This window comes from Micromys minutus (assembly GCF_963924665.1).
Source record: "Micromys minutus genome assembly, chromosome: 13".
Taxonomy (NCBI): Eukaryota; Metazoa; Chordata; class Mammalia; order Rodentia; family Muridae; genus Micromys; species Micromys minutus.
Genome location: NC_137982.1, coordinates 3,600,732 through 3,627,474, shown reverse-complemented (window position 1 = coordinate 3,627,474; position 26,743 = coordinate 3,600,732). Strand labels below are relative to the sequence as shown.

The 26,743-nt window shown below is 52.0% G+C and overlaps 1 protein-coding gene across 3 annotated transcripts in view; it reads left to right on the top strand.

The window, feature by feature from the left end:
* Positions 1-26,743, top strand: part of VAV2 (vav guanine nucleotide exchange factor 2) — a 155,724-nt gene that overhangs the window by 126,193 nt on the left and 2,788 nt on the right. The window contains exons 9-27 of one of the 3 annotated variants that reach the window (XR_013975315.1): positions 1,650-1,749; positions 2,517-2,612; positions 3,016-3,084; positions 5,562-5,648; positions 7,698-7,783; positions 8,337-8,469; positions 10,992-11,101; positions 12,446-12,547; positions 12,844-12,932; positions 16,115-16,131; positions 16,695-16,716; positions 17,521-17,648; positions 19,415-19,489; positions 20,627-20,679; positions 21,770-21,886; positions 23,031-23,118; positions 24,190-24,313; positions 24,999-25,051; positions 25,770-25,924. Coding sequence is in view for 2 of the 3 variants with exons in the window: in XM_080927505.1 (XP_080783631.1) it covers positions 1,650-1,749; positions 2,517-2,612; positions 3,016-3,084; positions 5,562-5,648; positions 7,698-7,783; positions 8,337-8,469; positions 10,992-11,101; positions 12,446-12,547; positions 12,844-12,932; positions 16,115-16,131; positions 16,695-16,716; positions 17,521-17,648; positions 19,415-19,489; positions 20,627-20,679; positions 21,770-21,886; positions 23,031-23,118; positions 24,190-24,313; positions 24,965-25,051; positions 25,770-25,924 (1,738 nt within the window). In the remaining variant the exon portion in view is untranslated. Of the gene's footprint in view, positions 1-1,649; positions 1,750-2,516; positions 2,613-3,015; positions 3,085-5,561; positions 5,649-7,697; positions 7,784-8,336; positions 8,470-10,991; positions 11,102-12,445; positions 12,548-12,843; positions 12,933-16,114; positions 16,132-16,694; positions 16,717-17,520; positions 17,649-19,414; positions 19,490-20,626; positions 20,680-21,769; positions 21,887-23,030; positions 23,119-24,189; positions 24,314-24,964; positions 25,052-25,769; positions 25,925-26,743 lie in introns of all 3 variants that reach the window. The other 2 variants (XM_080927505.1, XM_080927506.1) reach the window with 2 other exon arrangements.

Below are 26,743 nucleotides of genomic sequence, written 5' to 3'. Positions count from 1 at the left end.
AAAACAGCCTGAGCATGGCGACTTAGAAAAGAGTTTAGTTGTGCAGTGGTTCCTAGAGGGTTCGGGTTCATGATGCCGTAGCCACTGTTCCACTGCTGTGGAGAGACATAAAAGAAAGCATTTCATCAGGGCTCACTTACAGCCTTAGAGATTTAGCCCATTACCATGGCAGGAAGCATGGTGGCACACAGGCAGACATGGTGCTGGAGAAGTAGCTGAGAGTTCTGCACCTACGTCTGCAAGAAAAGACACTGGGCCTGGCCTAGGCTTTTGAAACTTCAAAGCACACCCCTAGTGGCATATTTCCTCTAGCCAGGCCATACCTCCTAATCCTTCTCAAGGAATACCACTCCTCGATGACTAAGTATTAAAACGTATGATGAACTCATGGGGACATTCTAACCACTATAATGGTAGAGCAAAGGCGTACTGGCAGGAACAGTTCAAGCTCACACCTTAGTCTTCGAGCAGGAAGCAGAGAGAACACTAGGAAACAAAGCCCACCCCATCCCGGGAACTATGTATAGCAAGCGTTTCTTCCAGAGTGGCTCCTGTTGCCTGGGAGGAGTGAGAGCCCTAGTGGACAGTCTGCTGCGAGATTGTTAGAGGTGGACTGGAGAGGATCCAGGAGGTCCTTCTCACAGGACTTCAGTATGGGTGGGGTGAGGCGGGGCTTAGGAGAAGCCCAGCCTCCCAATGAGCTCCTTGTCAGGTGGACACTAGTTGCTATCACAGGCACTTCACTGGGGCTCCGGTTACCTTGGATGACTATGTGGAGAACGGATCTTAACACTCATTGAGAGAGCAGTAGTCTGTTGAGGCGTGGCTGCTGTCATACTTGTCCTTGATATTGTCCTGTGGTACTGTCCCCTCTTACAGCGGCTCGTGCGTGTTCAGGGAAATCTAAGGAGGGAATTGTAGACTAGCTGCCCTCTTGTCCTGAGAGTGCGGGTGTTCTGGTCTGAAGAGGTGTCATCCCCTGGGGATAGCACATGGAACCAAGTGATGACAAAAGGACAGGGTAGGATACCAAAAAGATATTCTGAAAGGCCAAAGAGAGATGGTGGCATGTGGGCTATAGTGAGGAGGGGGAGGGGCTGGCTAGGGCAGCTGGGACCCTGTTGATTCTGGCTGCCACCCCTGATGTGGCACCAGAGCTACCCCCAATTCGTGTGTCCCTAGGATGAGCCAAAGCCATGAATAGTCCCCATGCCAGGTCTGGAGGCAAGGAGAGAGCCTCATTAGGCAGGGCCTTCTCTCTGTTCTAGGCGTTCCTCTCCAGAATAGAGGTGGAGCCCTGGGCCATGACCTGACGTAGGCCTGTGGGAGGTGACCTCCCTGGCTAGGGGAATTGGGTATCCCTCCTTTGTTAATGTTTTGGGAGCCCTCCTCCTAACCTGGTCATGTAAAGGGTGGGAAAGTAGAGGGGTTGAGGTAGTAGAGAGCCATTTGGGCAGTGACCCTGAGGCTCTCCAGCCTGCTTGAAAAGGAGTCAGGACATTGTAGCCGCATGCATCTTAGACATGCGTGGGTACATGTGTGGGCACATGGCCTGTGCACCGCAGCACAGTTCACAGCTGCTGTAAATGTCTCACTTGACTGGTGCCCATGTGGTTGGCGCTCTGTATAAGTTGCTGTCCCTTCCTTAGGCTCCTGATCTATGGAGAGTACTGTAGCCACATGGAACATGCTCAGAGTACACTGAACCAGCTCCTCGCCAGCCGAGAGGACTTCAGGCAGAAAGTGGAGGTAACAAAGCATCCCAGTACCCTGGCTGGGCACAGCTATCTAGCCGAGACCCAAGGGACACACCAACTTCCCTCAACACTCACCTTTGGTTTTGTGGCCATTCTCCTATTTTGTTGGGTGATTTCCAGAATGCATGTTCCAAATTAGAACACAGTCCTAGGGGCTGTGAGGCCTGGGCAAGCCCATCTCAGTGACACTTACCTTAGTTTCTGCCGAGACCTTAGCAGGCCTAGGTGACTTGCATGATATGCTGGGCCTCCTTCCCTTGCCTAGGTTTACCTACCTCTGTCAGCTTGTTTGTCCCTGGAGCACCCTCCTGACTCTTCCTGACCAGGGCCAGGAGCGCCCCTACTCTGTGTGGTTAGGAAGAATTCTGTATTCAGAGCTTCAGTTCAAGTGTTTGGTTGTTATGATGCTGGTTTCTCCTGTTCATGCACCCCTGGGGATCCTAGCTAACCTCACATCCTTGTATCAGCTCCCTCCCCACTTGGCTTCTCAGGGAGCAGATGGCAGATCCATGGGCCATGTTCTGCAAGGCCTGGCCCCAGCAGGCACTGTTGCATCATGGGATGCCTCATCCCAGGGTCCCCTTATGTTCCAGGATGTGAGGGGTGGTTTTTTTTTTGCCCACACAGAGACACTGATTTCATACATACTCTGGAAGACCGAGAATCCAGGGCTGAGGCCTCCTTCTCTTGTGGCTGGCAGTGGGGGATGGTTCTCCCAGGGAGAGTACTCTTCAACCACGTGCCTCTCTTTCTCACCAGGAATGCACACTCAAGGTCCAGGATGGCAAGTTCAAGCTGCAAGATCTGCTCGTGGTACCCATGCAACGGGTGCTGAAGTACCACCTGTTGCTCAAGGTGAGGTTATTAGCCTGCTCACAATGCCTTCTGTCACATTGGGCTCTGATGGCATGGGCCCACGGACATGGTGGCAGCACAGGCCCATGCTCAGTACACACCGTGAAGGGGTATCATGGCAACTGGAAGGAAAGTTATGAGTAAAATAAATTAACATTAGGAAAGCACCCTTAAAGCAGGAAGAGGAGATAGATCTACTATGCTTGATGGCTTGACCTCTGAGCTTCCTCGCAAAGGTGTCTGCTACATAAGGGATCCTCGTGTCTGTTTGAGTTGGGTAGAGGGACTTGCGCCGGCCTGGTGGGTGGTTTTCTTCTGAGGGTCTTGCTCTGCACACTGGGTAGGCGCAGGCACAGGACTGGGACCCTGAGGGCTCATCCTGGGTCTCCTCTCGCTCCCTTAGGAGCTCCTGAGCCATTCCGCAGACCGACCAGAAAGACAACAGCTCAAAGAAGCATTGGAAGCCATGCAGGTAAGTAAACGGGGTGGGCGGGGGCTGAGGGGGCAGGGGAGGCCCCAGACCACTGTACATGCGTTCCTGTATCCAAACTGAGCTCCTTGGCAGTGAGGACCATTACCCAGGGTAACAGACAGGACACTGCGGTGGGATTAGACTTAAATGATGTACAGAGCTGCAGGCTAGGCTGCTTTCACCGTGTGTCCAAAGTCCCCAACTTCACTCGCCAGCAGCTGCCCTGTCCCCCCCACTGTGTTTCCAAGTGTCCGCTGGAGCCATCAGTGGGTTTCTGGTGCCAGCTCTAGCCTTTTCCTCCTGGGCTCCTGCTGCTGGAGGTCTGCCCTGTACTCTGCCCTATCACTTGAAGATTCCTTTTCACATGCCGGCTTTGAAGATCCCTGTTCAGCCATTCTATGCTTTGTGAATGATCGTCCACTGCCCTTGGAAGCTCGGCACATCTCCGTCCTGCCCAGAAACCTTTGTGGCTTCTGCCGCCCTCTGAATCAGGCCAGGGTCACTGAAGATGTGTGTAACAGAAAAGCCTCAGACGCTAGGGAAGCCTGACCACCCTTGGGTTCCCAGGCATGCTCTATTCTTTCCCACACAAGGTGTGCTCAGGCCAGGCCCTCTTCCTCATTAATCCGTTCGTGTTCCACTCATCCTGGCTTTGCAAGAAAGTCACCTTCCAGACTGCTTAGGCCAGGGATTGCCAGAACACCCACAGCCATGTATCTGCCTCCCACGGATACCTGTCTTAGATGAGGTGAATGGCCCGACACAGGCTGGGTCCCTTAGGCATTGCAGTGTTTAGAAGAAGTGAGTTACAGCCTTGACTTCTGGCACTTGCCTGTGAGGAGTCCTCTGGTCCATGGTCTATTCCCAAGACACCTCATTCGAAGAGTGAGGGACGGGCTCAGTGGGGGAGGACGCTGGCTCTCAAAGCCCCCTGGAGCTCTCTGTGAGCAGGAAGTGTGCACCAGTTTTGGGTATACTTAAACATGGGTGCCATGGCCTGGGACCTCTGGCTGGCTTCCCTGGGGAACTGAGGTCACCATAGCAGAGGGACCACATCCTCCTACTGCAGACACAATTGAGCGTCAGCCATTCCTGGGCCCCAGCCTGACCAGCAGGTGGCTTCTAGTCCCTTTGTGGCCAAGTACCCTGAGGATAAACAGCTCCTGAAGTTCCGCAGAGGGTTTGTGACTGTTTGTGTCTGTCTTATCAAAGTTCAGAAGGGTGTCCTAATTTGGATTCTGTTACTCTGATAAACACTACAATCAAAAGCAGCTTAGGGGAGAAAAAGATTTTAGATTACATTCCCAGGTCACAGTTCATCACGAAGAAAAATCAGGGAAAGAAGTTAAGGCAGAAGCCACTAAAAGCCTACTGAGTCACTTCCTGGAGTGCTTAGCTAGCTCTCTGATATAGCTCGCCTGCCTAGGAATGGTGCCACCTATAGTGGGCAGTTCTCTCTCTTCTCTGTCATCAGTCAAGACTATCAATGCAGTTCTTCAACTGAACAGCTCTCAATGAAAACTGACTATCACAGCAGGGAATCTAGAAGCCTTTAATGTCTCCAATGTAAAGCAGAAAATCATTCTTCCAGCCAGTGTCTGAGCTGTCACTGCCCTGGAGCTAGGTTTCCCACAGGATTGCTTGTCCTCTGGCTGCTTTGCCTCTGGAGCTCTATCTGTCTCTGGGAATCCCCATCCCAGACAGGCACTTCTGTGACTCCTGCTAGGTGTGCACAGGGCCACACATACTCAGATCCATCCCTGCTGTTGATTTAGAGCAAAACCCACCCTCTACAAAACTGTGACATCTGGTAGGAAGGAAATCTGCTAGTCGCAAGGTTTGTGGGGTGGCCCTTGAAGTGACCCCAGAAGCAAGAGAGGCCATGAGGGAGGTAGGAACTGGCTCCAGGATGTGGGTCTGGCTTTTGTGTGTTGGGGATTTCCTCTCTGCTCTGCTTTCTGGGCAGGATCCTTGCTGCTCTGTCCCAGCCACCACTGGGCATTGCTTCCAGGCCATTACAAACTTCTGAAGCAAAGTGAGCACTGCCCCCTGGTGACTAACTAGAGGATTGCAGTATTATGTCAGGACATCCTTCCCTTACAGAATCCCCAGGCTCTGCAGGGGAGATGGCATTGGGGCTTCATGAGAACGGAAACGTCTAGACAGTGGCTGTGTGCAGCCCACTGTGGCTTAGCCATGCTGGGCTGCATCTCCATCCTGACACAAGGTCGGCTGAGTGAGGGGAGCTTGTATTTGGGGGCTCCCGACACCCTCTTCAGCACAGTGTATCCTGGGTTCAAATGTGTCCGTCACCTTATTCCTTCCTGGTTACCTGTGTGTTTCTTACTCCTATCGCCCAGAGTGTGAGCGGCCCCAGGCAAGATAGAGGATGAGTGTAGAGTAACCATCAGTGCTGGGAAGGGGCTGGGAGTTCATCCCGGTGTGACTCGGTGCCCTGATCCTGTCTGGATTTCTAGGACTTGGCCATGTACATCAATGAAGTGAAACGGGACAAGGAGACCTTGAAGAAGATTAGCGAGTTCCAGTGCTCCATAGAAAACCTGGTAAGCAGGCGGCCCTTCCACCTGTGCACACCATAGTGGCTGCCCGAGAAGCCTGCTGACTCAGCCACTCAACCTACCCTGATTGTGCCCTGAGGTCATCCATGAGTAGGGCGTAGGAGATGGTTGTTCTATTGACAACCCACCCAGTTCTCTCTTCCCAGCCTGGACTCCAGGCTGTGGCGGATGCTTCGCCTGGTCTGTGGCCCTCCCGTTTCCTGTCAGTCTCCCTGTCCTCAGGATGGACAGTGGACAGGGTTTGGTTTGGGGGTGAGGCAACAGTCATCTCAACCTGCAAGCTGACCCTCAACTCTCCCCTTGTCTAGAAAGCAGACTGGGGGCTCTGTCAGGCAGGGTTGACCCCCTCTCTAGCATACTCTGGGGAGAAGAGATAAACTATTTCAGGACTCAAGCCCTGCTTGGCCCATGTTGGGTCTAGATCTCTCTGTGTTACGGTGTTCTACATTAGGACTTTATGCCCTTGCCTCCCACTATGAGATACTAATAGCACCTGGACCCCAAGTGATGACTGCACCCACAAATGCTGCCTGATGCCCAGAGTCACTTTGACATGAAACCACTGACTTTTCCCAAACGCTTCCACTCTTGGGGCTTGGTGAGATGGGAGCCTGCAAGCCCAATATCTGGGTGGCATACCCATGTTCATCTGCAAAGGAACCCCTCCAGACCTGGCTGGCTCATCAGGGGACATCCAGGCCATGCCATCAGCCGAAGGGCGAGAGAAACCGCCAAGCAATGTTCTGATGAGTTCTCTATCTAAAGCCAGAAGAGGGCATCAGACCCAGTATAGATGGCTGTGAGCCACCATGTGGCTGCCGGGAATCAAACTCAGAACCTCCTAACCACTGAGCCGTCTGTCCAGCCCCATCCTTGTGTATCTCTAAGCATGGGTGTGGCCTGAAACATGAACATTTGTGGGGTCCAGGCCACCTGCCAATCATCCCTGCTTTCTGATCACTGCAGAGGAAGGTGCTGCTTTTGAACACAGGGAAGTCTGCTTTGATGTTGCGAGTCACATTTGCTCTTTAAGTGACTAGGGACAGGATGTGGGTGTGGTTTAGTTGGCAGAGTGCTTGCCTGTGTGCACAGGACCTCGAGCAAACCAGACTCGGGGCACTCACTGTAATCCAGCATTGGGGGCAGAGGAAGAGGGAGGCAGAGGCAGGGTCAGCATTGTCTTTGGCCACATAATGCTTGCAGGCCGGTCTGGGATACGACAGGCTCTGTCTCAAATAGGACAGTGGTCCATGGGCCTTGGTGTTTCTGAGACTGCCACATGACATGCGGTCTAGGTGGTGACTCCAGCCGAAGGCACCTGGAGTTATATGTCCTGTGTGACAGGGACAAAATAGCATAGCAGAGTCCCCGAGCAGATGTGACCCCTGCCCTGTGTCAGGCCAAGGCCAGCTTGTGTCATACTGAAGTGAGACCTAGAAGCTTTCACAAAGTACAGGGAATAGGCGTCCAGGTCCATGTGACCACCCACGGGCATGGCCACTCCCCCTGGAACCCCGCCCCCTCTCCTGAACAGACTTATCCCTCTCGGATGGAGGAAAGGCAGATCTCTCTGTATTAAACAGAACAGAGAAGGCACAGTCCAAACAGAACTGGAATGGAAACTTCATGGCCTGGTGGTGGCAGGGCTGGCACAGGTTGCTTCCTGTGGAGGATGAAGCCCTGGCTGGACCCCTGCCTGTGGTTGTCACTCAGCCCAGCAGTGCCACTTGCTTTCTTTATTTGCTCTCTTAGGGCTTTTCCTACAGCTCGGGATTCCACACAGGGCTGCCTGTGAGCATGGCCAAGCCATCAACTGCCCTTTGTTCCCAGGACCCAAGGGAGTCTCAGTGGTGCCCCCCTGAGAAGGGACAGGTTCTTCATGACCTTGGGCCACCCAGTCACCGCATTGTAGGCACATTTTCCCAGTTCACACCTGGGTCTTGCCGTCCTGCCCTGGGCAAGCCCACTTACCTCCCTGTCTAGCAAAGCAAAGATTGTCCGCTCCTTGGGCTAATGGTCCTCCTGCTTTTCTAGCAAGTAAAACTGGAGGAGTTTGGGAGGCCAAAGATTGATGGGGAACTGAAAGTCCGGTCCATAGTCAACCACACCAAGCAAGACAGGTGAGTAGGGTGAAAGTTGGCACCCCATCCTCCTTTAGCCTGGGGACCCCACACCCAGGAGGCCTGAGAGAGACCCTCCTGTGGGAAGAACAACGGCATGGCAGGCGCTATGCAGCTCTGTGTCTGCTGTTGCAGTCAGCAGTAACCACTCGAAAGCACTGCCCTGCCTGTGGTGGGCCTTGAGCTGGCCTGGGAGACAAAGTGGGGGCATGGAGATATCTGGCCTCCAGGGAGATCCTTGCCAAGTGGGTGTAGATAGGGAGGTGGGGGAGTCAGGACAAATCAGCCATCTGTGAGGGCTGAGGTCACAGCAGACTTGGGTTCTGGGAGCACAGAGAAGAATTGGAATAGCGATCCAAGGGAGATAAAGATGGAGGACTGAGGACCTTCTGCGTGGAGGTGGCATTGAGGGAGACTTAATGGGAACAGTGGCTTCCTGACCAAGGAGGGCCTCACTGAGTGTGGTCTTAAGTATAGCTGTCTGGGGTCAGACAGGGATACAGGCTCTCCACAGAGCATGGCCGCCATGATACTCGGTACACTCTGTGTCCAGGTACCTGTTCCTGTTTGACAAGGTGGTCATCGTGTGTAAGAGGAAGGGCTACAGCTATGAGCTCAAGGAGGTCATTGAGCTTCTCTTCCACAAGATGACCGACGACCCTATGCACAACAAGGACATCAAGAAGGTGGGTCCTGTCCCGGTCTGAAGAGGGCAGGTTCTGGGTCAGTGGGGACTGGGCCTGCTGGTCTCCCTTGGTCATTGTGGCTGGCAGGTAGTTCCCCCAGTGGGTTATAGGCACCCTTGGGACTCCAGCTTTCCGGAAGCAGAGGGGGAGGTCTAACTTAGGGCACCAGTAAGAGTCTAGTTCCCAACCTTGGACCTGAACTCTTAGTTTCTCATTTCTGTTGTGACAAGCGGGCCTTCCTGCTCCATTCCTGCTCTGTCTCATTTGCTAGGGGCTGTCAGGCTCTGAAAGCCAGTGGAGGAGGACTGCAGGAAAAGGGGTTGTCGGTTCAAGGGGGTGTGGCTGTAGCTGTAGGGGGTGTGGCTGTAGCTGTAGGGGGTGGGGCTGTGGGTACTGAGGCCCATGGCTGTGGCTGTGAGGGGATGGGAAACACAGTCTTCCTTCTCTAAGGCTTCTGAGTACAGCACTGTGTGTGTGTGTGTGTGTGTGTGTGTGTGTGTGTGTGTGTGTGTGTGTAGCCTTGTGCTGGGTTGGGGACAAGGGCCAGTTACTAAAGGCTCTGACCTACAAGTCCCCATATAGGACCATGCACAGGCTCCTCCTAATCCTAGTGTCTGAAGCAAGAGACAGTGACCGATGCTAATTTCCAAGCTCCTGGGCTTCTTGTGAAGCCTTGGGGAGAACGCCTAGAGTATTTGACGGAGGTTGTGTTCTTACCTTCCTGGGCGGTCAGCCTGCCAGGCTGCAGTGTATCCAGGGCCTGGCCAAGCCTGTTATTGACCTGTCTCCCTTTCTTCTTCATGCTTGCTAGTCTCATGGGAAGATGGTAAGTCCCTGCTGCTCTCCCCTCCCCCAGTGCTGCCCCATACTAGCCTTTCCAAAGGTGTGGGTCTGGGGCTCCCTGGGCCTGAGTAGATCAGGCTCATGGACCTCCCTCCTTCCTCTACATCTTAATCAAGAAAGTGACACATATTGTGGCAAAAGACTTGATTTGGAGGTGTGACCTGAAAGCCAGCCTGCTCTCCTTCCTGGGAGGTAAAGATCAGGGGTCACTGAGTCATGGCAGACTAGGCTTTATGATCTCTGCCCTGCCTCTGCACAACCCTCCTCCCTGCCCCTTCTCCATGCTCCTCCCTCATTCCCCCCACTTCTAACAGACTGGGCCTCACTTTACCTGACACCGTTTAGAAGCCCTTTTCTCAAGTCTGGATGATTTGCTGTGTTACTCAGTTTGGTCAGACCCACAACCAACTGACCCCAACCTTTGTTTTTCTTGTTGTTTTTAACTCAAGATTTGTTTTTTAACCTAGGAATTGAGAGAGAGTGGGTGGGGCTGTGCAAGGCTCTTGGGCTGGTTCCTGGGTGCCACTCCTGAGGAGGCAGGGATTTGGGTTGAAGTATCCCATGAAGGGGTAGAAGAAGGGTAGGATATCCTGATAGAGGATGTGTCCTGAGCTATACACACACACACACACACACACACACACACACTCACACACATATACACACATACACACATACATATACACACATACATATATATACATATACACACATACATATACACACATATACATATACACACATATACACATACATATACATGTATACATATACACACATATATACACATATACACACAAACATATATACACATACATATACACACATATACATATACACATACATACACACATTCATGTATACATATACACACATATATACATATACACACAAACATATATACACATACATATATACACATACACATGCATATACATACACACATATACACATTCACACATATACACATACACACATAGCAGGTCCCTGCATACATACATACATGTATGGGCACAGTATAACACATATGCATACTGAACAGTGTACAAAACGCATGCATGCATATAAAGCAGGACCCCACATACATGCATATGAGCCTAACAGGACCTCTGCATGCATATATGCATGTACACATAGTACTACCTATACACCTGTACACATGGGTTCATGTGAAGAACATGGTTTACAGGTCATGTTACATGTTACAGGTTACATGGTCAGAGCAACCCACACATGATGTCTACACATGTAAAAGGAGCTACGAATGTCCAGATACAGGCTTGGGTGTGCACACACAGATCTTCTATGTCCAGGAACAGAAACAAGTCTCCATGCACATGTGCACACTTAGGCACAGTGCAGGTACACATACTGCACAGGAAAGCACAAATACTTTGACCACATTCCTAAACACCTTCACACATGAGAGCACCCTGGCCTGCTTAGGCAAGAGCACAGTGCACACACAGTCTCTGATGTGGGAGGACACACAATATAGGCATGCAACCAGGCAAGAGTGTATGTGTCTAGACACAGAGTGTGTTACACAAGATGTAGGCACACAAATCCACATACAGTGCTAGTGAGCTTGTGTACACCTGGTAGCATCCAAAACCATGCCAACCACCCCTGTCTCCTCCAAAGCCATGCTAACTCCCAGCATGCCTCTGTCCCCACAGTGGTCCTATGGCTTCTACCTGATTCACCTCCAAGGCAAGCAAGGCTTTCAGTTCTTTTGCAAGACGGAAGACATGAAGCGGAAATGGATGGAGCAGTTTGAGATGGCCATGTGAGTTTTGGCTCTGGCTTCCTGACCTCAGGATCTGATCCTCAGTGCGAGACAAGCTCCTTCCCCATGGGACACCAGCCAACTCATCAGATCCTAATTGTCTGTCTTCCAGATGTCCCAGGTGGCATCAGGTGACCTGCTAGATGGGCTGAACCTCATGCTTGACAGCTAGGTTGTGACTTGGCTTGAAAGCCCAACACCTAGAGCAGAAAAAGCAGATGGGGGAGGGGGAGAGTGGGGTGTACCACTGGCCCTACATTTTCTACAGAAATCCTATTGGGGACTTCTGGGGAGCATACCAGTTGTTGAGACGTCTTCCCACATGGTGGGATACAGGTACAAAGAACAAGGTTAGAGGAGCAGGATCAGGCTGGTTCACCAGGTCAGGGGAGCAGGATCTGGCCGGTTTACCATGTCAGTGGCTTATGAGCCGAAGAGAGCTAGGCTGTGAGAGCCCTGGGGCTCTGCATACCTCAGCTTCTGTGGTTGAAATCCCTTTGTGCTGTGAGCAGTTTTAAGTATTCATAGAAGTTGAAGATGTCTGTAAGCACCCTCCCCACATACATCTCTCTGTCCTTGCTTCTGCCTGTCCATCTGTTCTTCCTTCTCTGGTCTGATGGCGGGGAAGTGGCCTTGAGGTGTGCCTTTGAGCCTGTGAAGTAGAAACCTCACTGCAGTTGCCCTGCCAGCGCTGAGTGCCTGAAACCAAAGGAGCATCCAACCGTATCATGTGCACGAAACTTCAGCGTGCAAACCGATGCTAGGGTGCAACACACAAGGACAATTAATAACTGAGAACTGGTTACTAGATGGTTGTACAGTGGGTTTTAATGAATTGGCGATCATCACGATTTTACGGGGGCTGGTGGTACGATCCCAGCACTGGAAAGCAAGTACCGCGTTTGTGACAGTTGACTTGATGCCAACTGGACGCTAAGTGACTCGCTTGTACACAGTGGCAGAGGATGGCCTGTGTCCTGGCTTAGAGAGGTTTCTCATGTTCCTTACAACAGGAGCTGCTCGACTGTAAGATTTTCCACTTAGTATTTTTAGTCCACACTGGATGATAGGTAAATGATAAACAAGGAGGGACAAGTGCCTTCGCGTGCTAAGCTTGATACTCCTGGGCCATTTTAATGACCTTCTGCCTCACCGCCGTGCACTCAGACCAGAGTGAGGCAGGCTGAGCCCCTCCCTCACCCTTAGTCTTGCTCCCTGCTAATCTTTGAGAGACCCCGGCTGGAGCGCAGGCTCCTGGTATGTGTAACCAGGGTCCATATACAGTCCATGTCCGTGGGCTTAGGGAGTGCCTGTCCGCAGATCGCCTGTTCTCTCCTTCCCCAGGTCGAACATCAAGCCAGACAAGGCCAATGCCAACCACCACAGCTTCCAGATGTACACCTTTGACAAGACCACCAACTGCAAAGCCTGCAAAATGTTCCTCAGGTATGTCTTCTGCCTGTCCAACCCTGGGCTCCAGGATACACTGCGTAGCTGTCCTGTGACAGACACCGTGGCACCTGACCACCCACCTTGGTGCCATGTGATGCCTTAAAGAACCAGGAGGATAACGGGGTCAGCAGCCATGGCTGTCGGGGTGTAGGGTCCCCTGCTGGGGACCATGGAGTGAGGGGACAGGTCGGGGTGGTCAGGGAAAGCAGATGCTTTGGGGGCATGAATGGTACAGGGTGGACCATCGTGATGACTGTGGCTGAGTGTGCCTACCTCCCTCCCCCACACAGGGGTACCTTCTATCAGGGATACCTGTGTACCAGATGCGGTGTCGGGGCACACAAGGAGTGCTTGGAGGTGATACCCCCCTGCAAGATGAGTGAGTACTTGGCAGTGCATGGGTTTGGGCCCCACCACCGGTGCTCCAGATTGTGGACCACTTGCATGCATCTGTCTTTTAACTGAGGAGTCACATGAGAGGAACTAAGGCCAAGACAGGAAGATAGTTCACTGGAAGGGATTAGCAGAAGCTATAGCTGGGTGGGGCTCCTCTCCAAAGCTCTGTGTGACTTTCCCTCCATCTCCTACATCTCTGTCCCATATTGGAAGTAAGTTCATGGTTCCCTTAATCCACACCCACACCCTGGGCACAGGAGACTCTCAGCAGGAATGTGGGGCTTCATGGCTATTTTTCAGATGTGGCAGCTTGAAGCTTCAGCAGGGGGAGAGGCTGAGTCTTGCTGGCACCAGGCACAGGAACTAGACCCAAGAGGCTAGAGGCGTGTGATTTGGGAGTGCATTTGGAGTTCTGTAAATGGTGTTCCGTCTCACAGCGACTGGGCTTGAGCACTGTGTCCAAGTGGGGGACAGGAGCACGGGCGTTTTTGTTGTATTTTCCTGTGATGCTAGGGCCAAATCTGCCTCGGATCTAAGGCCATGCTAGGAGAGTTCTCTGCCAACCCCCAAACTTCACAGCTCTGCATAGGTAATGGCACCTGCTCAGTGCCAGGCTCCTCTGTGCTTCACATGGAGGCCCCGTCCTTACCGTTCACTGGGGATGCGCTGGATCGCCACAAGAACCACCACCCAGAGGCCAACTTGCTGAGTCCCAGGGCTAAGCAGAGACTGGAATTTTTTTCTAGTGGGACAGCTTTGTGTCATCCCTCTGCAGTATGGGTCAGCCCTTCTGTGCTTGACAAAGTCCTGGGGTCATTGTCTTGCTATTGAGCACACACCCTGTCACCTTGGTCTCTCTGGGCCAGTAGGTGCCACCTCCAAATCAGCCCCAGAAGTTGTCTTGACAGTGGCATTGACTTGGTCAATGTCGCCCTCTTGTGGCCATGAGCCCCTCATGGAAGGCAACTGCCATAGTTGCTTCCTACTTTGTGTGTGGTTCTAAAAGTTAACAAACATATTGATTAAAATAGAATAATAATATAAAAAAGACAGAAAGTAAATAAGAAGATAGGACCGGGTGTGGTAGTGCACACCTTTGATCCTAGCACTCAGAAGACCTCTACAGGCACACAATCTCTGAGTTTGAAGCCAACCAAAGAGAGACTCTGTTTCAACAAAAGAGAGGAAATGGGGTCAATGAACTTAAACAAAAGCATGGTGGGTGGGTGTGTGTGTGTGTGTGTGTGTGTGTGTGTGTGTGTGTGTGTGTTAGTCAGGTTTCTGTTCCTGCACAAAACATCATGACCAAGAAGCAAGTTGGGGAGGAAAGGGTTAATCAGCTTACACTTCCATATCGCTGTTCATCACCAAAGGAAGTCAGGATTGGAACCTAAGCAGGTCAGGAAGCAGGAGCTGATGCAGAGGCCATGGAGGGATGTCACTTACTGGCTTGCTTCCCTGGCTTGCTCAGCCTGCTTTCTTACAGAACCCAGGTCTACCAGCCCAGGGATGGCATCACCCACAGTGGGCTGAGCCCCCCCCCCCCCCACCTTGATCACTAGTTGAGAAAATGCCTTACAGCTGGATCTCATGGAGGCATTTCCTCAACTGAGGCTCCTTTTTCTGGGATAACTCCAGCTTGTGTCAAGTTGACACAAAACCAGCCAGTACAGTGTGTGTGTGTCTCAGTCGATAGAGTACGTTTAGGAGGTGGAGGCAGGAAGATTGGGATAAAAAACAACCTCGGTTATAGACTGAGTTTAAGGCCAGCCTGGGTTATGTGAGACCCTGTTTCAAGATGAACGAACAAAGCCACAGAAATAACTGAAGGCTGTGTTTCGGTATATTTTAGGTTTCCTTTTCTTTTTCTTTATTTCTTATTTAGAAAATACATTTTTAGAGCCCCCCCCCCATCTTAATGAGTAGATTCTTATTACCTGTAGAAAATGTTTGAAATGTAGAGGAGAAAAGGGAGGGGGAGGAATGACTCATTGTTCGTTTAGGCACCAACAGACACATGGGGCACTTTCTTCTTATATATATTTATTTTTTCTTTTATTGGATATATTTTTTATTTACATTTCAGATGTTATCCTCCTTTTCAGTTTCCCTTCCAGAAACTCCCTATCCCTTCCCCCTCCCCCTGCTTCTATGAGGGTGCCCCCCACACCTCCTCACCCTAGCATTCCCCTACACTGGGGCATTACGCCTTCACAGGACCAACGGCCTCTCCTCCCATTGAGGGCATTTCCTTCTTGTATCAGTGGGGTCCTTCCCATTATCCTCTGTGTCACTGCAACCCCTGGATGGCTCTACACATTATTCCAGAGGGTTGTACCCGTTCTCTTCCCCCTCCCTCCATGGTTCCCTCCGTCCATCCTCTGCTAGGGGATGCTGTTGCTGTCCAGGCTGCTTTCCCTCTGACCTGCTCCAAGGCTAAGCCTTGGTCAGTTTCCCCCTGTGAACTGTGGCAATATTACAACTAAAGCAGATGGACAGTGTGACCCTCATGGGAGCCCAGATGCCTGTAGGAAGATACCAGCCCTTCCTCAGAGCCTTTCCCACCATCATGTGCCAAGGAGTCTGTAAAAATCTCAGACGTTCCAGAGCAATCTTTGCACACCATAGTCGGGGTTACTGAGGTCCCACCAGCCCTGAACTGTGGTTGTCATGACCTTTGTTTTGACCCATGCTGAGGAGGAAGGACCAATGCCTGGGGTCTGTCTTCCCCATGACAGCTGAGTACCCTTGAGTATGTGGAGGGTCTTAGAAGAAGATGGCAACAGGGACCTGTACCTGTACCTCTGTACCACCTACCAGTGGCAGGTATCACCAACAAGGTGTGGAAATTGTCCCGTGAGCCCCAGGCACATCCGGAGATCTTGGCAGTTGCCACCACTCAGAGTTGGCCCAGGGAGCAAAGCCCAGGCTTTTTCACGGATGACTTCCGGGATGTGAGTTCCTCATAGCTCCTTAGAGCTAGAAGTCAGAATCTGCTGTCAAGGTAGCTTTCATAGGTATGAGGCTGGGTCTGTGTGTGTATGATCAGCCTCTGAAGGGAGCCCCTTGCAGCTCAACAGCCCCTCCAGCTTGGGGAATGCACTCTGTGAAGGGCGTCTTTCTGCCAAGCCTTCTACTTTGACCCCGGATCTGCTTCCTTTATAGGTTCGCCTGCAGACGTGGTGAGTGCTCCCAACCCTTTCTATTGCTTGGGACTCTGCCAGCATAGGAACGTGTCTCTGTGCACACTCTCCTGGTGGCTTGATAGCATGTGTCTTAGCAGCTCACCCACCCGGTCTCCCTAGTGCTCTCTGGCTGCAGCTGTACCTCAGTGGCACAGCATGGGCTCAGGTCACTGAAGTCATTATGGAGAATAAGCCGTGTCTCCTGAAAGCTGGAGCGTTCAGCCCTGTTATCCAGCCTTGAAGGGATGCTCACTGGGCCCCACAAGGGCACGGAGACCCCTGTATATATTACAGTACTTAGTTGTGTTGTCCGGGGTGTGTCCAAAACAGAGACTGACATACGTCAGGGAGGCTTCCTTGGCGAAGTGGGAATTAGGGCTGTAGAGTAGGGTTGGGGAGCCCTGGGTGGGGGGTATATGAATGTTGGGAGAGGGAAATACTGTCGCAGATATCTGCTGGAGGCATGGCCCTGCCCTATTGCTTTCTACCTTGACACTGACGTTATGGGGTGGTGCTGATGTGACTGACGCCTTCCCTAACATCTGACCTTCTTCTCACAGGATGCTCCTGGAGCAGGACCAGGTGAGTGTGCTGGGCTCAGCCACTTCTGCAGCCTGTATCCACCCAACGGGCGGGGTCTGTGCATGGTGGTGGCTGCTTAGCAAGCCACTGTTTGCCCTCAGCCTCTCTGGCTGCCCCCCAGGGTTGACTGAGGGACCGCTTTCAGAGAATCTAGGGCTTTCTGTCCACAGCTTCTAGAACTGTCGAGCTTAGCACCAAAACCTGCATAATCAGGATGCCCGGGGGTTACTGCCATTTTCCTGTGCCCCTGGATGCTGCCCAAGATGTTTAAACATTCTTCATGAAACCTGAGCCTCCTCAGAGAAAACTCAAATCCCACCCAGATGTTACTACTATTTGGCCATAGTGACATAGACCAGTCCTGGAAAGACAGTTCAGTGATCTCTTTGAACATTTGGGGTGAGACTGGGGCACAGTGGGACCCCATCTGAGGGTAGCCTCAGATTCTTGGGTGCTCAGCCTATATCTCCATTGCAAACCCAGGCTTGGCTCTCATCCATTCTGTGGGATCTCATCTCTAACATGGTGGGGGCCCTCCATGTTAGATCCAGCTCAGTGGTGAATGGGAGAGACATAAAATCCCATCTAAAACTAAGTGGCTGTTACTGGAATGTTCTGGCATCTGTTTTAATTCAGTAGATGTAGGAGCTATTTGGGAAAGATACAGAAGGGGTGATACAGGCCCTCGTGTCTCTGTGTTGGGGAACAGTTTCACAAAGTGTTCCCCAGGTCAGGAAGGGTTGGTAATTCAGGCAGCTGCTAGCAAGGATGAAGTCACCAGTGAGCCATTTTCTTCTATCTTAGGTCCCAAGATGGTTGCTGTGCAGAATTACCATGGTAACCCAGCCCCTCCTGGGAAGCCTGTGTTGACCTTCCAGACGGGGGACGTGATTGAGCTGCTCCGGGGTGACCCTGATTCTCCTTGGTGGGAGGTGAGTCCTGGGTCCTGGAGTTGAGGTATGGCCTTGCTCCTCTCCCTGCACATCCCCCAAGGCCAAATCAGGGGGCTTGGAATGGTGCCATAGAGTGAGTTGTAGGAGGGGCTGTTTACCGTAGCCTCTGCGACCTTCACTTTGCACGTGAATTCTGTTATATTTCACAGAGGAGATTGTTGCACAGGTGGGGCGCAGCATCCTTCCACCAAGACTCTTGTTTGCCCTGACCTTCCTGCCTCCTTGGACCCTACAGGCCCTCTCCAGATTCTGTCCCAGGGATGATCTGCCCCATCCTCAATGTCCCCTTTCTGGTCAGCAACCCCTCACCATGTTAGGGATTGGTTCCAGGGCCCTGTCTTGTGGGAGGGAGACAAGCACAGGTCTCATAATGTTCTTGGGGAACAGTTTACAGTTCTGAGGGTCTTAAACCTTTAACATCCTCTTTGTTGAGCCCCAGCCTCTAAGGAACCCCGAGACTCCATGGGCAACTTTGAGTACAGAGTTGGGGTAAAGGTTGGTGATATTTGTACTGTCTGGTTCTCTCAAGAGCACCATCATTAACTGAGACCAGACTCCTGAGCCAGGTGCATAACATGAGGGCCAAAGGGTAAGGAAGGATGCTCTGCATCCTGGGTGTCATGATGATACTGAGAGATGCTCTGCATCCTGGTGTCATGATGGTACTGAGAGATGCTCTGCATCCTGGGTGTCATGATGGTACTGAGAGATGCTCTGCATCCCGGTGTCATGATGGTCCTGAGATATGCTCTGCATCCTGGGTGTCATGATGGTACTGAGAGATGCTCTGCATCCCGGTGTCATGATGGTACCGAGAGATGCTCTGCATCCTAGGTATCATGATGGTACTGAGAGATGCTCTGCATCCTGGGTGTCATGATGGTACTGAGAGATGCTCTGCATCCTGGGTGTCATGATGGTACTGAGGGATGCTCTGCATCCCGGTGTCATGATGGTACCGAGAGATGCTCTGCATCCTAGGTATCATGATGGTACTGAGAGATGCTCTGCATCCTGGGTGTCATGATGGTACTGAGAGATGCTCTGCATCCTGGGTGTCATGATGGTACTGAGAGATGCTCTGCATCCTGGTGTCATGATGGTCCTGAGGGATGCTCTGCATCCCGGTGTCATGATGGTCCTGAGGGATGCTCTGCATCCCGGTGTCATGATGGTCCTGAGGGATGCTCTGCATCCTGGGTGTTAGAGTTGCTGTAATGAAACATGCTGACAGAAAGCAACCTGGTGGTGGGGGGAGAGGGTTATTTGGTCACTGGTCCAGGTTATAGTCCATCTTTGCAGGGAAGTCAGGCAGGGATTTGAGGCAACTGTTCACATCATGTCTACAGTCAAGAGCAGAGAGAAGGGTTGCGTCTTTAGTGCCCAGTTCACCTTCCTCACTCACACACAGAACAGAACCCAAACTCAGGAAGTCACACTGCCCTACTCAGGCTGCCTTCTCACCTCAGTCAAGGCACGCAAGACCCAGAGGCAGGGAGGGCAGCCTGTTACACACAGTCCCTCACTTGAGTCTCTCACGCCAGGTCTTCACCTTCCTTACCACTTCTCTGGCTGTTACCTGTCTCTTAGGTAGACTTGTAGAGACACTTGAGCTGTTGTGTTACTTTTCTGTAAAGTGGGGGTGCTCTTGTCTCTCAGCTCCAAGTGGTCAGAGCAGAGACGTGACACTCAGTTCAGGCCTGGGGTTTGTAACCCTCATGGCTCCTCGTTGCTTATTTCTCCAGGGGCGGCTGGTTCAAACCCGGAAGTCAGGGTATTTTCCCAGCTCATCTGTGAAGCCCTGCCCAGTGGACGGAAGGGTGAGTCTTTTCCCTGATGCTTCTAGATCACAGGGTCCAAGATGCAGAGAGCTAGGGCCAGCCTAGGGGTAGACAGAGGTGCAGTTGTCTGTTGAAGGTTTGGGGGCTGCGGATGGTCAACTTATGGGTTTTTCAGTCAGTGTCCCATTGCTGCAAAGAGACACCGTGACCAAGGAGACATATGTATTGAATTGGGGCTTGCTTACAGTTTCGGACGGTTCACCTGTAATCATGGTGAAGCATGTTGGGAGCATAGCAGTGTGCATGGCACTAGGGTGGTCCTGACCTGTGGACAGCAGACAGAAACACTGGGTGTCATATGGCCTTTTTGAAGCCACCCTGAGTGACATACTTCCTCATCCTTCTAATCCTTTCTAACAGTTTCAGCCCCTGATGAGCAAGCATTCAAATCAATGAGCTGGGGAGTCCACTGTGGGCGCTAATGTAGAACCACTGCCCTTCCCTGTGGCTGACGCTCCCTGCACACCTCAGGCTGTCAGAGCCCAGGGAGGAGGGAACTTTCCAAACACAAGGCCCAAAAGCTGGAAATTGCCTTGTTTGGAATGGAGGCTAAGTGGCCTCTTCCCTCTGAGTCTGTCCTGGCTCTGGTGTCAAAGGCAGCCCAGGGTTGTCCCATAGAAACCTTGACACCTGTTCCCCCAAGGACAGCTAAAAGTAAGTGACTTCTCCCTGAAAGTAATGAAACAAGAGGTGTCCCTGCTCACCCACCAGATCATGTGCTGCTTGAAGGAACATTTTAAATGCTCAGAGCTCTCTCACAACAGAGGAGGATGGGGCTCATGGAGGGCATAGTACCTCCTGAGTGTGGCCACCTCATGCCCACTGTTGGGCATTTCCTGTGGCCTCCAGCCTGTTCCTTTCAGGAACTTTGTTCCTGTTGGTGGCTCCTCACTCATTCATACCTTCAGTGAAAACCGGACATTCTGTCAACCCTCCTGAGCATCAGCTCACAGGAAGTCCTGCCGGTACTAGGATGTCTCAGCTCAAGGGTGCTGGGCTTCTGCATGGAGTTCTGGCTTCCTATAGACTGCTGGTCCCAGGATTCACTTTCTGATGAGCTCCTTTCTCTCTCACATGTCCCCTGAGGACGTTAATATATCTGTGTTCTGTTCCCAGCCTCCTATTGGCCGCCCACCATCCCGGGAGATTGATTACACTGCATACCCGTGGTAAGTGGATTGTGGGTGACAGTGTTGGGCATCCAGTGACCCCTGCATCATCGGGATGACTCTCTAAGTCCATGAGCTGGCTTGGGATAGAGGGGAATTGAGCCCTACCTTGGCTATTTCCCTGTCTCTAAAACAGATCAGCAGGCTCCTATATGTGTGGCAATGAGCTCTTTTCTATGCAGGATTCACCGTGCTTCATCATGGAAGTTATAGAATATGATGTATTTAGGGTCTAGTTTGTAGTCATGCCTTTGATGAGAAGAGGCACTGGGTTACATGGAAGGGTGAAAGTGGGTGTTTTGGGTACAGTCACAGATCATGAGTCTTGGGCTGATTCTGTTGAATCTGTCCCTGATGGGCCCAGTGCCCAGAAGAATTTGTCCTCAAAGTCATTTAGCCCCATGGGCAGCGTACGTACCTCTAAACCAAAGGGACTCATTCCCCAGTTCAGGCCAGTATCCCTAACCTCATAACAGTGTTTACAGATTTCCAAGTTCTTGCCCCTCTTAGCACCTCAGTGTCTGTCCCTCATATCTCTCTAGGTCCTACTGGGCCTGCTGTGGACATGCCTACCCTGTCTTCATACTGAAGACTAAGCACATGGTGTCACGGCAGGAATGTGGGGGTTGCTTTGCTGAGGGGACCAACCTTACCACCTCATTATCCACTATCTATCTATTTATTTATTTATTTGTGGTGGGAAAGGCCTGCTTTTGCTCAGTTCTCATTCAGCATGGATGCTGACCTCTTCCAGAGTGTCTCTCCCAAAATGCCCCTATTGTTACTTCTTCTCGAGTAGTGTAAAGAATTTAGGAAATGGGGGTCTGGTAGAAGTATGTGATCTGAATAGCACCCCCACCTGGCTTGGCACTCTCCCCTGGGACGTCTTTACCGGATACCCTTGCATGCTTGTCTCGAGGTGCTGGTCCCCACGTTGTGCCCTGCTTATCAGGACATGGCCACCCACCTCCCATCAGTTACCTGTCTACTCACCTCAAAGGTTCAGACAAGGAGCAAAGCCCGAGGCAGGTCACACACATAGGGCACCACTCCTAGCACAGTGTCTCAGCTCTGGTTTCCTGACCCCCAGGTTTGCTGGCAACATGGAACGGCAGCAGACAGACAATCTGCTCAAGTCTCACGCCAGTGGGACCTACCTCATCAGAGAGCGTCCAGCAGAGGCAGAGCGCTTTGCCATCAGCGTCAAGTGAGCCACAGCCCCAGACTCAGGAGTGTCCCTCCTGAACCTGCTAGTGAGAGAATGGAGTGGTCTTCTCTCTGATGCCCAAGCTAGAAATCTCAGACAAGATGGAGGCAGAGGGCACAGGCATCAGGTCTTCTCACGATGCTGGGTACAGCCTGGAAGTCCAGGGCTCCATGGCCAGACCACCTAGCTAAGGGCTGGGTTGTGCATTTTCAGAGACAGGTGGGCGGGTGGGACACTGGGAAGTGCCTTCAGGGATGTACTGCCAGGCAAGATGTGCCCATCACACTGCTTTGTGGCATCTAGGGACTCTCAGAGACCTTCAGCAGTGCCTACTGCAGCCTTATAGCTTGGGTTACAGATCCTTGGTCTGGGCATCTTTCCTTAGATAAAAAACACGACCCAGCAGTTTGTTTTCCTCAGCCCAGGACACCCATGGGCGTTTGATTTGCTATGATTCAGGTGGCTTCCACCTCCTAGGAGAGGCCACAGTGCCTTGTGTCTGCCCAGCCTTTAGGCCACCGTGGTGTGGATACTATTGGTCTGGCGGACAGCACATGTTAAAGCCACGTGAACCCAGGTAGGTGCCTACAGTGGCCCTGTGGAGTGACACTTGATGACCTATTAGTTCAGTGTTTCCTTTATCCAATTTTAGGGTATTGATCCAACCTTGCATTCTTAGAATATCTCCCCACCCCTCAGCACTGTTCAGTCCTTGTTACATGTTTGGGTCACGTGCAGACATATTTAGGGAGACAGGTTCTCTTGCTTCACTGACTGGGTTCCTACATCCACAGGCATCAGGACACTGGCTTGAGATTTCTGTGTGACGTCTTTAACCTTGGCATTGCCCCACATGGACTGGGCTGTCGTTTGGGGGAGCCTCTCTAGGTTGGGTACACTTGAACTAAAGTTGGTGGTGGGTGTGCAGGGCCAGCTGGCTCTGGGACCTGGTGGATTCATGCTCCATTCTTCTGGATCTGCCTAGAGAGGGTTAGGGACTGAGGTCAAGGCTGGTAGTGGGGACTATAGGGTATGGACTTAAAGCAGGCAGGGAGAGCTATGGAGATCTGGCCATTTAGCTGGTTTAGGTTGGATCTTTGCTGAAGCAGATCTGGAATAAGCCTGGGGCTGTGTGTCTGTCCAGGTTCAATGATGAGGTGAAACACATCAAGGTGGTGGAGAAAGACAGCTGGATTCATATCACGGAAGCTAAGAAGTTCGAGAGCCTCCTGGTATGTGTGCCTGTAACTCTCACTGCCCCAGACGCTGGCCACAGAGGCTCCGTGGCTCTCTACCCTCTGCCCCCAATGATCCATTCTCTGCCTCAGACTGTGGGGCAGAATCTACAGACATTTGATAGGCTACCTGGGGACACTTGGAGTCATGTCATACTGGAGTTGGGTCACTCCAAAAACTTCCCTAGCTCACACGAGAGAGCAGAAACCAAGGCCTACTAAGCCTTCTCACCTCAGACATGAGACTACTAGTTGCCTTGGGCTGAGCCTCTCCCTGCATCCTCGGGGTCAGCCCCACCAGAATGCAGTTAAAGGCATACTATTCCTTAAAGTGACGCTAAAATGTTTGTTTTTGACCTCCACCATTCTTTTTTGGTACTAGCAAAGAGCCCAGGGCCTTACACATACTAACAATTGCCCTGCCACTGGGCCCAACCTCAACCCCAACCCTTTTTTGTTGTTGTTGTTTTTGGAGACAGACAGCATGGATGTAGTTCTGGCAGGTCTGAAACTGCCTGTGTAGTTCTTGGTCTGCCTCTGCCTTCCTAGCTGCTGGAATTAAAGGCGTGTGCCTGACCTCACATTTCTTTTAGTCACAAACCTTGCTCCCCTGGCAAATTTCCTTTCCTCTCTGTGACCCACAGGAAAACACAGGCAAACAAAATGCCCGAAATCCTCTTCACAGCCCAGAGCCAACCCGTGAGGCTGTAGGTGCCTCTTGGGGCAGCCAGGCCGTGGTTCATGGAGCTCTCACAAAGTGATAGCACACCACTGCCCAGTCCTCTCCGTGACATTTGCCTCATGGCATTCTGCTTTGCGATGTGCCTCACCCCAGCATGGCCGGCACTGTAGTTGGCAGCTTGTTCTTCAACTTTGGCATTCTTTCCAGAGCATTCTTTCAGATATATTTGGGAACCCTGTACCTGACGGAAAGGTTTTTTGAGGCACCAGCCATCCTAGTTGGGCTTGGCTAGAGTGAAATTGAGGGGGTCTTGGTCCCCATGTCTTGAACCCAGAGTGGGAGGGCTCCTGAGTCTTTAGCAGTTGGTGAGTTTGCGCCCCCTGCAGGAGCTGGTGGAGTACTACCAGTGCCACTCACTCAAGGAAAGCTTCAAGCAGCTGGACACTACACTCAAGTTCCCCTACAAGTCTCGGGAGCGTGCCACCAGCAGGGCCTCAAGCCGGTCCCCAGGTAATGCCTGTGTCCGTGTCCAGGGGTATCTATGTAGGCCACGTCCAGGGCCAAGATCTCCCTGTCCACTTGGGTCAAGAGTCATTGCTGGACCCGTAAGCATAGGCTAGGCCCTCCCTATCTGTTGGTGGCCCCGACTCACGCCCCTCCCCATGTCATGTAGCAGATGGGATCCACACTGCTACTCTGGCTCTTGGCTCCTGCCTAGAGTTGACAGTAGCAGGGCAGGGTCTGAGAACAGATCCCTCCATGGGTGCCCTGGGTGCTGGGGTGTTCAAGGCAGCTCTCTGCCTGGGGGGAGGAGTGGGGGTTCCAAGCCTAAGACAGGGATGCAGCCTGGACCTTCATGCAGAGATAGGCCCAGATGATTTGGCTTTTAGTTCCAGGCTCTTTCTCCTGAGTCACCCATGACTCTAGTCTATCGGGACCTGTAGAGCTTCCTTTCCACACCTCAGACAGCACAGGGTTGCCAGCTTCTGTGACCGTTGGCCCATTGTCCTTTTAAGTCCTATGTGTAGACCAAGCAGTGGCAAGCTTAGCTGTGCCGATGATAGGCCCTGCCCTCCCCAGCATCCTCCAGAGGTAGAGCCTGGTACCCCCTCGGCTCCTTGGCTCCCGCCCTGTCTTATGCTCTCTCTTGCCTCTTTGCAGCTTCCTGTGCTTCCTACAACTTTTCTTTTCTCAGTCCTCAGGGCCTCAGCTTTGCCCCCCAGGGCCCCTCTGCTCCTTTCTGGTCAGGTACCTCTACGGCTCAGAGCCCAGCCTGATGGGTCCCCCTGACCGTGCAGCCTGGTGCTGGGGGGTGGGAGGTGGCTGGGAATCGTGCTGAGGCTGCTGCACATGAGGACACATTGGGCAGGGCTCTTCCCTGGTCACACTGGTGGATACTTCCCTGCCTCCCCAGCTGTCATCCTTCACGGCCACGGAGAGCTTTGCCTCTGGTTTGGGAGATGGGGACAGGAAGGGCAGAGCCGGTAACTACTCCGTAGCCACAAGAGCTGCCATGGGAACAGGGTTTCAGACCTGATCTGATGTGTTTTCTGCTGCCAGAGCCAAAGCCTTTCTGTTGGAGACCGTGTCCCCTCACTACCGTTGTCACCTGTCCCCAGAACTCCTGGGTTCTGGGCTGAACCAGCTCACTGGGTTTCCAGTCTAGTTTGGGGATCTGGGTTGGGGATGGTCGAGGCGTAGGTGCCTGCTCTGTTCACCAGTGGAATGCTCATTGCATGTGATAGCGGCCCAGCATTGGTGGCGATAGCTCAACTCCCCTTTAAGTGCATGGATAGAATTAAGTGTCATATGCCCAGATGTGGCGGGCCCTCAGCTGGAGGCTAGTGTCCCTCCAGAGACCTTCCCTAGCTGTGGACACAAAGCCATGCTCTAGGGACCAGGGAAGGGACCCAGCTCAGTCTGAGGGCCTCTGCAGTTCTTGAAGGGCTCGCCCTGTCTGCTACAGTGTTCACGCCGCGGGTCGTCGGCACAGCTGTGGCCAGGTACAACTTTGCTGCACGAGACATGCGGGAGCTGTCGCTTCGGGAAGGTGATGTGGTGAAGATCTATAGCCGAATCGGTGGGGACCAGGGCTGGTGGAAAGGCGAGACGAATGGACGGGTGAGTAGCTTGCCTGGTTTGAGGGCTTTGTGCAGAGGCCCAGAGCTGGCCTTACTGAGAGGTCAAGAATGAGGGCGGGGAACCCAGTTTCTTACTGTGATCCGAGCTACACCGGTCAGGTCTCCGTGCTGCCCCACAGACCCCTTTCCTCTGCCACGCAGCTGGGGCTGTAATCCAGTTACTTGCTTAGCGCCCCCACCAGGTCCATAGCACGGTCTGGAAATGGCTGACTTGAGCTTTTGTGAGAAGCTCTTGATACAACCTGCTGTCATCTCTGGCTTTACTGCTGAGTCTGTCTGGTGACAGAGGTGACAGCGTCTTTCCTTGAACAGGTGCTTTGCTACACCATCCCCCACCCCCACCCTTTCCTGTTATGCTGACCTTTCTTTTTCCTTGAACTTAAACTGGGTTTCCTATAACCAGTTGGAAGTTTTAAACTGACTCTAAGGTGGCAATCTCTGCCCTTTAGTAGGATTTGTAGTCAATTTATATTTAGTATAAAATTTGGGCTATTCCATTGTAAGTTTAACATTTTGCTGTTCACTGTTGGTCAGTTCCTCTCCTTTCCGGGTAACTTTTAGGTTAACCAGTATTTTTTCTACTTCACTTCCCCTCCTCATGATTGGTTTGTTAGTTCTTTGCCCTTTTATCGTGTGTTATTCTGGAGGTTACACATGCACTTTGACTATTCAGAGTCCTTTTAGGGAGTATATTTTACTACTGAGACAGTGTGAGGACAATACAGCCTTGAATTATAGATTTACTTTCCTCCCAGTTTTCGTGTGGGAGTTGCCATTGTCTTCTCTGTCTTTTATCATT